Source organism: Schistocerca piceifrons, chromosome 8 (assembly GCF_021461385.2).
Source record: "Schistocerca piceifrons isolate TAMUIC-IGC-003096 chromosome 8, iqSchPice1.1, whole genome shotgun sequence".
In the NCBI taxonomy this organism is placed as follows: Eukaryota; Metazoa; Arthropoda; class Insecta; order Orthoptera; family Acrididae; genus Schistocerca; species Schistocerca piceifrons.
The window spans coordinates 344,382,812-344,396,499 of record NC_060145.1 but is presented as its reverse complement, the minus strand read 5'-3'; the positions used below and the strand labels follow the sequence as shown (position 1 = coordinate 344,396,499).

The 13,688-nt window shown below is 44.6% G+C and overlaps 1 protein-coding gene across 1 annotated transcript in view; it reads right to left on the bottom strand.

The window, feature by feature from the left end:
* LOC124712341 (probable G-protein coupled receptor Mth-like 4) overlaps positions 1-13,688 on the bottom strand; it is a 234,789-nt gene that overhangs the window by 112,858 nt on the left and 108,243 nt on the right. The window contains exon 4 of the mRNA XM_047242636.1: positions 4,166-4,387. Within this exon, the coding sequence (XP_047098592.1) occupies positions 4,166-4,387 (222 nt within the window). The remainder of the gene's footprint in view (positions 1-4,165; positions 4,388-13,688) is intronic.

Sequence of the window (13,688 nt, the reverse complement as noted above, 5' to 3'; positions counted from 1 at the left end):
TAATACCCAGTAGATTAACATCTACATCTACATCTACATACATACTCCGCAATCCACCATACGGTGCGTGGTGGAGGGTACCTCGTACCACAACTAACATCTTCTCTTCCTGTTCCACTCCCCAACAGAACGAGGGAAAAATGACTGCCTATATGCCTCTGTACGAGCCCTAATCTCTCTTATCTTATCTTTGTGTTCTTTCCGCGAAATGTAAGTTGGCGGCAGTAAAATTGTACTGCAGTCAGCTTCAAATGCTGGTTCTCTAAATTTCCTCAGTAGCGATTCACGAAAAGAACGCCTCCTTTCCTCTAGAGACTCCTACCCGAGTTCCTGAAGCATTTCCGTACACTCGCGTGATGATCAAACCTACCAGTAACAAATCTAGCAGCCCGCCTCTAAATTGCTTCTATGTCCTCCCTCAATCCGACCTGATAGAGATCCCAAACGCTCGAGCAGTACTCAAGAATAGGCCATATTAGTGTTTTATAAGCGGTCTCCTTTACAGATGAACCACATCTTCCCAAAATTCTACCAATGAACCGAAGACGACTATCCGTCTTCTCCACAACTGCCATTACATGCTTGTCAACTTTATATCGCTCTGCAATGTTACGCCCAAATATTTAATCGACGTGACTGTGTCAAGCGCTACACTACTAATGGAGTATTCAAACATTACAGGATTCTTTTTCCTGTTCATCTGCATTTATCTATATTTAGAGTTAGCTGCCATTCTTTACACCAATCACAAATCCTGTCCAAGTCATCTTGTATCCTCCTACAGTCGCTCAACGACGACACCTTCCCGTAAACCACAGCATCATCAGCAAACAGCCGCATATTGCTATCCACCATGTCCAAAAGATCATTTATGTACATAGAAAACAACAGCGGACCTACCACACTTCCCTCGGCACTCCAGATGATACCCTCACCTCCGATGAACACTCACCATCGAGGACAACGTACTGGGTTCTATTACTTAAGAAGTCTTCGAGCCACTCACATACTAGGGAACCAATCTCATATGCTCGTACCTTAGTTAGGAGTCTGCAGTGGGGCACCGAGTCAAACGCTTTCCGGAAGTCAAGGAATATGGCATTCGTCTGATACCTTTCATCCATGGTTCGCAAGATATCATGTGAAAAAAGGGCGAGTTGCGTTTCGCAGGAGCGACGCTTTCTAAAGCCGTGCTGATGCATGGACAGCAACTCCTCTGTCTCAAGGAAATTCATTATATTCGAACTGAGAATACGTTCGAGAATCCTGCAACGACATGTTTGTCCTCGTGAACGTGCGGATTTTCAGGAGCCCAGTACACACAGTTGTGACGGTTCATAGCACTCAGCTGGAATTGCGCCTTGTCAGACCAGATAACCTACCGTGCAACCGTTCATCCTTCGGAAGAATACCTTCAAACCATTCACAGTACCCCATCCTTCGATCCGGGTAGTTCTCGTTCATAGCGTGCAGCGATCTTGGAATGTACACTTTCCACGTTGCAGCCTTCGGAATTCATCGTACGCTTCATCGGCTTACCCCGCTTTCCAGTGCACCCTGGCTCATAGATTTTTGAGGTGAACTATTAAAATGTTGCAGCACAACAGCGCTGGAAGCTGGACTTGTTTTTGTTTTTAATCGGCCAGATCTTCCCTTATGCGTATTCTGAGCTTAAAATCTATTCCGAATACAATAAATTATTTTACGCGTTTCTGGCTGAGTACCGTACACATTACACCATTGCCGTTGTACCTCCATCACGTTTCCGCACTTTCTGTACCACTTCAATGCCAACTTGCGTTGCCCCAACGACAATCTTATTTCATTCATTGGTGCACTGCCATCTGATGGAAAACGCACGCAGATCTGTTGCGAATGGAGTTGGTAGCTACGAAGTAATAAATTTAAGCGTTATCCACGGTGTTGCAGTTTTCCACGCATCTAGATGACGTCATATGTCCTGAACTGTGTGTCATACAATCATAAAATATGGTAGGTACATTCAGAGCAATGTATGTAGCTACTGTCTGAGAAATTTGTTCCGAATAGTTAGCAGCAAAGAAGTAATAAATTATAACATCATGCCTCATGCGCTACTTTTACTGCATGAACAGCGGAAAAGTAGTAAACAATACATTTTTTTCCTGTCGTCATCATGTAGAAGTTGTCAGCGAGAAAAAATTCGTAAAGGTTTGAAATTATGTGTTAAGATTGTTGCATGTCTCTAAATGCCCTCATTCTCAAATACTACCGGCCGGAGTGGACGAGCGGTTCTAGGCGCTACAGTCTGGAACCGCGCGACTGCTACGGTCGCAGTTTCGAAACTTGCCTCGGGCATGGATGTGTGTGATGTCCTTAGGTTAGTTAGGTTTAAGTAGTTCTAAGTTCTAGGGGACTGATGACCTCAGAAGTTAAGTCCCATAGTGCTCAGAGCGATTTGAACCGTTTCTCAACTACTGGATGAATAAATACGCATCATGGTTCAAAATGGTTCAAATGGCTCTGAGCGCTTGGGACTTAACTTCTGAGGTCATCAGTCCCCCAGAACTTAGAACTACTTAAACCTAACTAACCTAAGGACATCACACACATCCATGCCCGAGGCAGGATTCGAACCTGCGACCGTAGCGGTGACGCGGTTCCAGACTGAAGCGCCTAGAACCGCACGGCCACCACTGCCGGCACGCATCATGGGCTATACCACTTTTTCACCCCTTTGATAGGTGGTAATTCTTACCCCACAGCGATTGTTGCCTGCCAGTGAGGTACATGTGTACCAAATGTGGTTGAAATGTGTCAAATGGTTTAGGAGGAAATGTGGAACACACATACACACATCCATTTTTGTAATATGGGTGTACGTGGCATTTTCAGGGGTCGAAATCTTTTTAAATTCTCATATCAATTCTTATATTAATTCTTACATTTTATTCGTATGTTTATTCTTCAGGAAGATTTGGTGTCCGCCCCGGACAGCTGAGTGGTCAATGCGACAGACTGTCATGCCAATGGGCCCGGGTTCGATTCCCGTCTGTGTCGGAGATTTTCTCCACTCAGGGACTGGGTGTTGTGTTAGCTTTATCATATCATCATCTCATCCCCATCGACACGCAAGTCACCGAAGTGGCGTCAACTCGAAAGACTTGCACCAGGCGACCGGTGTACCCGAGGGGAGGCATTAGCCATATGACATTTCATTTCAGGAAGATTTGGTTCATCGTAGATACATTCGAAACATAGACATTCCGAACACCTTGCGCATCACGTGAAAGCAGAGTTTCCACAGTGTCATTTCTTCATACGCATCTCAGTCGACAAAGAAACGTCGTTAATGCAGCTGAAGGATTCACACGTTGGCAATAGTTCCGCTACAAACCATGCGTAAAGGACACTTTTTCAAACGCTGGCGCTTTTTGTTGATTATAGATCAAGATACAGCACAGGAATTTGACTAAAAACAATTTCAATACAATTTGTCATTTATTGTTTTTTTAATCAATCCACCAGATATACAATTAGCAAACGAGTAAGGACAACGTTATTTCAATATACATAGGAAAACATTCGTGTGGTAACCTACGGAGATGGGTAGATAACTGAAAAATAAAAATAAAATTTATACTCGGGTTTCAAACACGGTGCGCAAAAGTGTAAAGCCGCGGACTAGTAACTGTGTCACAACTTCGATTGAACTATGAAGTCGCTAAATGACACATAAAGTACCTAGAAAATTTTGACCGTCGTTTTCTCAGAACCGCCGGCCGGGGTGGCCGAGCGGCTCTAGGCGCTACAGTCTGGAACCGCGCGACCGCTACGGTCGCAGGTTCGAATCCTGCCTCGGGAATGGATGTGTGTGGTGTCCTTAGGTTAGTTAGGTTTAAGTAGTTCTAAGTTCTAGGGGACTGATGACCTCAGAAGATAAGTCCCATAGTGCTCAGAGCCATTGGAGTATCTGCCGATCACGTGTTAGCTTATTTTGACTCCTCTTCCACTGAGCGAAGTTGCTGGTAAATCAGGTTATGCCACTTGGGGTGTTCTCCTCGTAAGTTGTTTGTAGTTGATGCTAGAGTATGGCATCTCTGCTTGAGTTGTAAAACAGCAAATTAAACATCGAAAGATACAATGTAGTAGCCAAGTTTCGTAGTGTTGTGAAACTGTGACGCACCTGGGGCAGCGTGGTGACCCTCCAGGGCACGCCGCCCCCTGGAGTGAAGAGGTGCGGCTGGGGCACCCAGTGGCCGGGCAGCTCGTGTTGGGAGGAGACGCAGCTCGCCGCCTGCTCGCCCACTAAGCTGAGGGACGACCCGCCGGGGCAGCAGCTGGTCCAGCAGCGCAGGGGCGCCGAGCCGCACAGGCAAGACAGCGCCACGAGCCGCCCGCCGGCGATCTGCAGCCATCCACAACTGTCTGCAGCCTTCCACTGCCTACACCACTGGTCATTAAAATTGCTACACCAAGAACAAGTGCAGATGAGAAACGGCTATTCATTGGACAAATATATTATACTAGAACTGACATGTGGTTACATTTTCACGCAATTTGGGTGCATAGATTCTGAGAAATCAGTACCCTGAACAACCACCTCTGGCCGTAATAACGGCCTTGATACGCCTGGGCATTGAGTCAAACAGACCTTGGATGGCGTGTACAGGTACAGCTGCCCATGCAGCTTCAACACGATACCACAGTTCATCAAGAGCAGTGACTGGCGTATTCTGATGACCCAGTTGCTCGGCCACCAATGACCAGACGTTTTCAATTGGTGAGAGATCTGGAGAATGTGCTCGCCAGGGCAGCAGTCCATTTTCTCTATCCAGTAAGGCCCGCACAGGACCTGTAACATGCGGTCTTGCATTATCCTGCTGAAATGTAGGGTTTCGCAGGGGTCGAAAGAAGGGCAGAGCCACGGGTCGTAAACACATCTGAAATGTAACGTCCACTGTTCAAAGTGCCGTCAATGCGAACAAGAGGTGACCGACACGTGTAACCAGTGGCACCCCATACCATCACGCCGGGTGATAACGCCAGTATGGCGATGACGAATACACGCTTCCAATGTGCGTTCACCGCGATGTCGCCAAACACCGATGCGACCATCGTGATGCTGTAAACAGAACCTGGATTCATCCGAAAAAAATGACGTTTTGTCATTCATCCACCCAGGTTCGTCGTTGAGTACACCAACAAAGGCGCTCCTGTCTGTGATGCAGCGTCAAGGGTAACCGCAGCCGTGGTCTCCGAGCTGATAGTCCATGCTGTTGCAAACGTCGTCGAACTGTTCGTGCAGATGGCTGTTGTCTTGCAAACGTCCCCATCTGTTGACTCAGGGATCGAGACGTGGCTGCACGATCCGTTACAGCCATGCGGATAAGATGCCTGTCATCTCGACTGCTAGTGATATGAGGCCGTTGGGTTCCAGCACGGCGTTCCGTATTACCCTTCGGAACCCACAGATTCCATATTCTGTTAACAGTCATTGGATCTCGACCAACGCGAGCAGAAATGTCGCGATACGATAAATCGCAATCGCGATAGGCTACAATCCGACCTTTATCAAAGTCGGAAACGTGATGGTACGCATTTCTCCTCCTTACACGAGGCATCACAACAACGTTTCACCAGGCAACGCCGGTCAACTGCTGTTTGTGTATGAGAAATCGGTTGCAAATTTTCCTCGTGTCAGCACGTTGTAGGTGTCGCCACCGGCGCCAACCTTGTGTGAATGATCTGAAAAGCTAATCATTTGCACATCACAGCATCTTCTTCCGGTTGGTTAAATTTCGCGTCTGTAGCACGTCATCTTCGTGGAGTAGCAATTTTAATGGCCAGTAGTGCACTTACAAATCTTGGAACGGTTTCTACAAGTTGTGTGAAGGTACAAATACAACAGCTCTATATCAAAGGAGTCACTGCTGTGGTGACCAGCGAAGCTACAGGCACGCACGGTAACACGCTCACACCCACCTGTTGTGTTACACGAGCCTCTGAGCTCAGTGACACTGTAACCTGTAAACTCACCCCCCCCCCCCCCCCCCCTATCTTTCACTCTACAAGCTCCTCCAACGTTGGGATCCTTCAGAAGACGCATTCCTACACTCTGAATCAAATGAAAAGCCAGGGAAAAGGTTGGCTGGCCAGTAAATAAGTACGAGGAGCGTTCAGTTTAGATTAGATTTGATTAGATTTCCTTACATTCCAATTGATCCGTAGTGAGGAGGTCCTCCATGATGTAGAACATGTGAAGAAAACAATAATACATGACAAATATTTACAACTCGAACAAATAAGCTAATGTACCATTCCACAGGTCCCAAGTGGAATGATCGTCATTTTTTTAATGAACACTATATGAAAGAATCATTTTACAAATACTACTGCACTGAACTTAAAATAAAAAAGTTTTTATTTATTTATAAGGTAATAAACGTGTAATACAACTACTATAATACTTATTTACAGTGAACACATTAACGCACTGAAATGGTGCAGAAGTTAGATTGTACTTACACATACACACACACACACACACACAAACACACACACACACACACAAACACACACACACACACACACACACACACACACACACACACACACACACACACACTTATTTACAATGAACACATTATTGCACTGAAATCGTGCATATATATGAGTTGGCCACCAATAAATGCTTTAGGCTTCTCTTAAACTGAATTTCATTGGTTGTTAAGCTTTTTATGGCTGCTGGCAAGTTATTGAAAATGTCTGTTCCTGAATAATGTACACCTTTTTGTACAAGACTAAGAAGTGACTTTAAATCCTTGTGAAGATTATTCTTATATTTATTATTGATTCCATGAATTGAGCTGTTGGTTTGAAAACGTGATATATTTTTAATGACAAATTTCATTAAGGAATAAATGTATTAGGAAGCAGTAGTTAGTATCCCTAGTTCCCTAAGGAGGCTTTTGCAGGATGTTCTTGAGTTTACACCACACATAACTCTTACTGCACGTTTTTGTGCCCGGAAAACGTTAGCTTGACTTGATGAATTACCCCAAAAAATAATCACATATGACATTATGGAATGAAAGTAAGCATACTACGCCATCTTTTTCATTTTTATATCCCCTGTGTCTGACACAATTCGCAATGCAAATAGAGATTTGTTAAGACGTCTCAGCAGTTCTGTGGTGTGCTCCTCCCAGCTGAATTTATTATCGAGCTGTAATCCCAAGAATTTAACACTGTCCACTTCTTCTATCTGCTTGTCATCATAAGTTAGGCATATACTCGGGGGACATCCTTACAAGTTCTGAACTGCATGTAGTGTGTTTTTTCAAAGTTTAGTGACAAAGTAGGTAACACATTTTTTCCTGGGTCAGTTTCGGTTGAAAAAACGCGGAATTTATTGTGAGACATCGTGCAATATTCCCTCCCTTCAGCCCGTATAGTTTCATAAGATCCGATAGGTGGTGACCTATACGCAGCCTTCAAAATGACGTGTGTAACCGAGATGTGCTCCAAGCAGAGAGTTGTCACTTTCTGTTGTCAGAAAATTAGAGCACCGCAGAAATTCGTAAGTGCTCGCAGAAAGTCTACGGAGACCTGGCAGTGAACAAACGCACGGTGAGTCATTTGGCGAAGGGTCTGTCATCATCGCAAAAAGGTCGTGCAAAGTTGGCTGATCAGTGGATGAGGGGCAACAGGCCGATTCCGTATTTCTACATTTCCTGAAAGAATCTGACACGCGACCCATTGCAGGCTGTTAACAAAGGTACGAGCATATGAAATAAGTTGACAGACATGCGAGTTGGTCGAAGATTTTTTTAAGTAAAAAACCTAGTATGTTCTTCTCGACAGTGAGTGTTCAACAGAGGCAAGGCTATCGTCAGGAGTACCCCAGGGAAAGGTGATAGGACCGCTGCTGTTCTCTATATGCCGGCCGCTATGACCGAGCGGTTCTAGGCGCTTCTGTCCCGGAACCCCGCTACTTCTACGATTGCAGGTTCGAATCCTGCCTCGGGCATGAATGTGTGTGATGTCCTTAGGTTAGTTAGGTTTCAGTAGTTCTAAGTCTAGGGAACTGATGACCTCAGATGTTAAGTAGCATAGTGCTTAGAGCCATTTGAACCATTTTTGCAATGACAAGTCTCAGAAATGAGCATAGAGAAATTTAACATCAAATTAGGCATGAGGCAGACGAAGTTAAGTTATTGTGCTACCTTGGAAGCAAGATAACCTATGATGGGCGAAGCAAGGAGCATATAAAAAGCAGATTAGCACAGACAAATAGTGCTTTGCAGGCCAAGGTAAGTCGGCTGGTATCAAACATAGCCGTGAATTTCAGAGAGAAATTTGACAGAATGTGCGTTTGGAACACATCATTGTATGGTAGTGAATCAGGGACGGGAAATCGGACTAGGAGAGAATCGAAGCGTTTGAGGTACCGTGCTATAGAAGAATGTTGAAAATTACGTGGACTACTAACGTAAGGAATGAGAAGCTGCTGTGCAGAATCTGTGAAGAAAGGAACATGTGGAAAATACTGACAAGAAGAAGGGACAGTATGCTAAGACATAAGTTAAGGCATCAGGGAATGAGCTCCATGGCACTACGGGGAGCTTATGAGGGTAAAAACTGTGGGGGAAGACAGAGATCGGAATACATATGACACACAATTGGGGGCGTAGGCGGCAAATGTTGCTTTGACATGAAGAAGTTAGCGCAGTGGAGGAATTCGTAGCGAACAACATCAAACCAGAAGAAGGCTGAGGGCTCAAGAGAAAGTGAGGCCTTTGTACTCCAGTTGAATTGGTATCCATAAGTACAGTGCTGAAGAAATCATCTCGAGCTTCCATCCGAATATCTGTGTTGAAATTCCGCGGCGTTTCGGAAAGTTTCACTCTCATCGCCTTCCTGAATATCGAGGTTACGCAGCCGTCCCATATACGGTAAGTTTCAGAGTTTTTGCATCAAACATCACGTCACATTGAACAATTTTTATTACGGACAAAATATGGTGATGCCAGCAGTCCTTTGTTCCTCACTAACATTGGGACGACGAGAATTCACCACATCAACAAGACAAACCAGGTGTGCCGCATACCACTTACCCCAGAAAATTGATAGAATGATTTTCAACAAGAAAACCTTAAGGAAGACTCTCTCTAAGCGGAGAAAGATATTTTAGAATCGAATCAGGTAACTTTCGTACTGCTCGTCCTTGCACCCTTTCATACGGAGCTGATGATTTGCAACACATAAGGCATACGCCCCCCTCCCCCCCCCCCTCTGCCCCCATGAACCATGGACCTTGTCGTTGGTGGGGGAGGCTTGCGTGCCTCAGCGATACAGATAGCCGTACCGTAGGTGCAACCACAACGGAGGGGTATCTGTTGAGAGGCCAGGCAAACGTGTGGTTCCTGAAGAGGGGCAGTAGCCTTTTCAGTAGTTGCAGGGGCAACAGTCTGGATGATTGACTGATCTGGCCTTGTAACACTAACCAAAACGGCTTTGCTGTGCTGGTACTGCGAATGGCTGAAAGCAAGGGGAAACTACAGCCGTAATTTTACCCGAGGGCATGCAGCTTTACTGTATGGTTAAATGATGATGGCCCCATCTTGGGTAAAATATTTCGGAGGTAAAATAGTCCCCCATTCGGATTTCCGGGCAGTGACTGCTCAGGAGGACGTTGTTATCAGGAGAAAGAAAACTGGCGTTCTACTGATCGGAGCGTGGAATGTCAGATCCCTTAATCGGGCAGGTAGATTAGAAAATTTAAAAAGGGAAATGGATAGGTTAAAGTTAGATATAGTGGGAATTAGTGAAGTTCGGTGGCAGGAGGAACAAGACTTTTGGTCAGGTGAATACAGGGTTATAAATACAAAATCAAATAGGGGTAATGCAGGAGTAGGTTTAATAATGAATAAAAAAATAGGAGTGCGGGTAAGCTACTACAAACAACATAGTGAACGTATTATCGTGGCCGAGATAGACACGAAGGCCATGCCTACTACAGTAGTACAAGTTTATATGCCAACTAGCTCTGCAGATGACGAAGAAATGTATGATGAAATCAAAGAAATTATTCAGATAGTGAAGGGAGACGAAAATTTAATAGTGATGGGTGACCGCAATTCCAGAGTAGGAAAAGGGAGAGAAGGAAACATAGTAGGTGAATATGGATTGGGGCTAAGAAATGAAAGAGGAAGCCGCCTGATACAATTTTGCACAGAGCACAACTTAATCATAGCTAACACTTGGTTCAAGAATCATAAAAGAAGGTTGTATACATGGAAGAAGCCTGGAGCTAATAGAAGGTCTCAGATTATATAATCGTAAAGCAGAGATTCAGGAACCAGGTTTTAAATTGTAAGACATTTCCAGGGGCAGATGTGGACTCTGACCACAATCTATTGGTTATGAACTGTAGATTAAAACTGAAGAAACTGCAAAAAGGTGGGAATTTAAGGAGATAGGACCTGGATAAACTGACTAAACCAGAGGTTGTAGAGAGCTTCAGGGAGAGCATTATGGAACAATTGACAAGAATGAGGGAAAGAAATACAGGGGAAGAAGAATGGGTAGCTTTGAGATATGAAATAGAGAAGGTAGCATAGTAGGTAAAAAGACGGGTAACAGAAGAGATATTGAATTTAACTGATGAAAGGAGAAATTATGAAAATGCAATAAATGAAGCAGGCAAAAAGGAATACAAACTTCTCAAAAATGAGATCGACAGCAAGTGCAAAATGGCTAAGCAGGGGGAGATCGACAGCAAGAGCAAAATGGCTAACCAGGGATGGCTCGAGGATAAATGTAAGGATGTAGAGGCGCATATCACTAGGGGTAAGATAGATATTGCCTACAGGAAAATTAAGGAGACCTTTGGAGAAAAGAGAACCACTTGCATGAATATCAAGATCTCAGATGGAAACCCAGTTCTAAGCAAAGAAGGAAAGCAGAAAGGTGGAAGGAGTATACAGAGGGTCTATACAAGGACGATGTTCTTGAGGACAATATTATAGAAATGAAAGAGAATGTAGACGATGATGAAATAGGAAATATGATACTGCGTGAAGAGTTTGACAGAGCACTGAAAGACCTAAGTTGAAACAAGGCCCCGGGAGTAGACAACAAAATAGCTCTGAGCACTATGGGACTTAACTGCTGAGGTCATCAGTCCAGTAGAACTAAGAACTACTTAAGCCTAACTAACCTAAGGGCATCACACACATCCATGCCCGAGGCAGGATTCGAACCTGCGACCGTAGCGGTCACGCGGTTCCAGACTGTAGCGCCTAGAACCGCTCGGCCACTCCGGCCAGCAGTAGACAACATTCCATTAGAACTACTGACGGCCTTGGGAGAGCCAGGCCTAACAAAACTCTACCATGTATGACACAGGCGAAATACCCTCAGACTTCAAAAAGAATATAATAATTCCAATCTCAAAGAAAGCAAGTGTTGACAGATGTGAAAATTACCGAACTATCAGTTTAATAAGCCACGGCTGCAAAATACTAACACGAATTCTTTACATACGAATGGAAAAACTGGTAGAAGCCGACCTCGGGGAAGATCAATTTGGATTCCGTAGAAATGTTGGAACACGTGAGGCAATACTGCCCCTACGACTTACCTTAGAAGAAAGATTAAGGAAAGGCAAACCTACGTTTCTACCGTTTGTAGACTTAGAGAAAGCTTTTGACAATGTTGATTGGAATACTCTCATTCAAATTCTGAAGGTGGCAGGGGTAAAATACAGGGGGCGAAAGGCTATTTATAATTTGTAGAGAAAACAGATGGCAGTTATAAGAGTCGAGGGGCATGAAAGGGAAGCAGTGGTTGCGAAGGGGGTGAGACAGGGTTGTAGCCTATCCCCGATGTTATTCAATCTGTATGTTGAGCTAGCAATAAAAGAAACAAAAGAAAAATATCGGAGTAGGAATTAAAATCCGTGGAGAAGAAGTAACAACTTTGAGGTTCGCCGATGACATTGTAATTGTGTCAGAGACAGCAAAGGACCTGGAAGAGCGGCTGAACAGAATGGACAGTGTCTTGAAAGGAGGATAAAAGACGAACATCAACAAAAGCAAAATGAGTATAATAGAATGTAGTCGAATTAAATCGGGTGATGCTGCGGGAATTAGATTAGGAAATGAGACGCTTAAAGTAGTAAATGAGTTTTGCTATTTGGGGAGCAAAATAACTGATGATGATCGGAGAGTATATAAAATGTAGACTGGCAATGGCAAGGAAAGCGTTTCTGAAGAAGAGAAATTTTTTAACATCGAGTATAGATTTAAGTGTCAGGAAGTCGCTGCCGAAAGTATTTGTATGGAGTGTAGCCATGTATGGCAGTGAAACGTGGACGATAAATAGTTTAGACAAGAAGAGAATAGAAGCTTTCGAAATGTGGTGCTACAGAAGATGCTGAAGATTAGATGGGCAGATCACATAACTAATGAGGAGTTATTGAATAGAATTGGAGAGAAGAGAAATTTGTGGCACAACTTGACTAGAAGAAGGGATCGGTTGGTAGGGCATATTCAGAGGCATCAATGGATCACCAATTTAGTATTGGAGGGCAGCGTGGAGGGTAAAAATCGTAGAGGGAGACCAAGGGATGAATACACTAAGCAGATTCAGAAGGATGTAGGTTGCAGTAGGTACTGAGAGATGAAGAAGCTTGCACAGGATAGAGTAGCATGGAGAGCTGCATCAAACCAGTCTCTGGACTGAAGACCACAACAACAACAACAAGGCATACGCACACCACAGCGTGCCTACGCCCTGCCGTCTCTCAGTGGCATAACCAGTGCAAAAGGATACCTACCGTCGGCGGGGAGCATCACGAAGCATTTCGTCTCTAACAAAAGTTGTTCCCCATGACGTGTTGTACAATCTGTAGACGTTTGATTTAAAGCCCTGTTGTATACTGTGTGTTTCAAATGTTTAGCGTCATGTTCAAGCAGATGATAGTGGGTCCACAACGGACTGTACTGGTCAGAGAAACCAGTATTTATTGTTTTATGGACATAAATAGCGTGCACTGCATAACAGCAACGTATGTCATAGTAATTATTCAAAGCGACGACCGCCAGTGTCATACATGTATTTCAACGGCGCATTCAGTTCTGGCTGGCTCTGAGCACTATGGGACTTAACATCTGTGGTCATCAGTCACCTAGAACTTAGAACTACTTAAACCTAACTAACCTAAGGACATCACACACATCCATGCCCGAGGCAGGATTCGAACCTGCGACCGTAGCAGTCGCGCGGTTCCGGACTGAGCGCCTAGAACCGCTAGACCACCGCGGCCGGCCATGCAGTTCTGCCGCACTCTGCAAAGACCCTGGGTGTCTTCTGGACGCTGGAAGAGACAGCGGGTGATAAACGGCGTACACCCTTGACCATAAACAGATACACCGTCCACAACTTAGCTGATAGCACGTGTGTCATGTGACGATAGCATGTATCGCGCCGGCGCATTAACGTGTGCCACATGCACGCCACTATCCCTGCCGTCAATTGTCCATTGCATCAGACATCTTTGATGTGTGCACGGTGAGGTGTGTTACTGTGTGCAGCGCATGATACGTAGTCAAAGACGGAGTTGGAAGACATGCATTTATGTACCACAGCAGGATGTAGTTCAAAATGGTTCAAATGACTCTGAGCACTATGCGACTTAACAT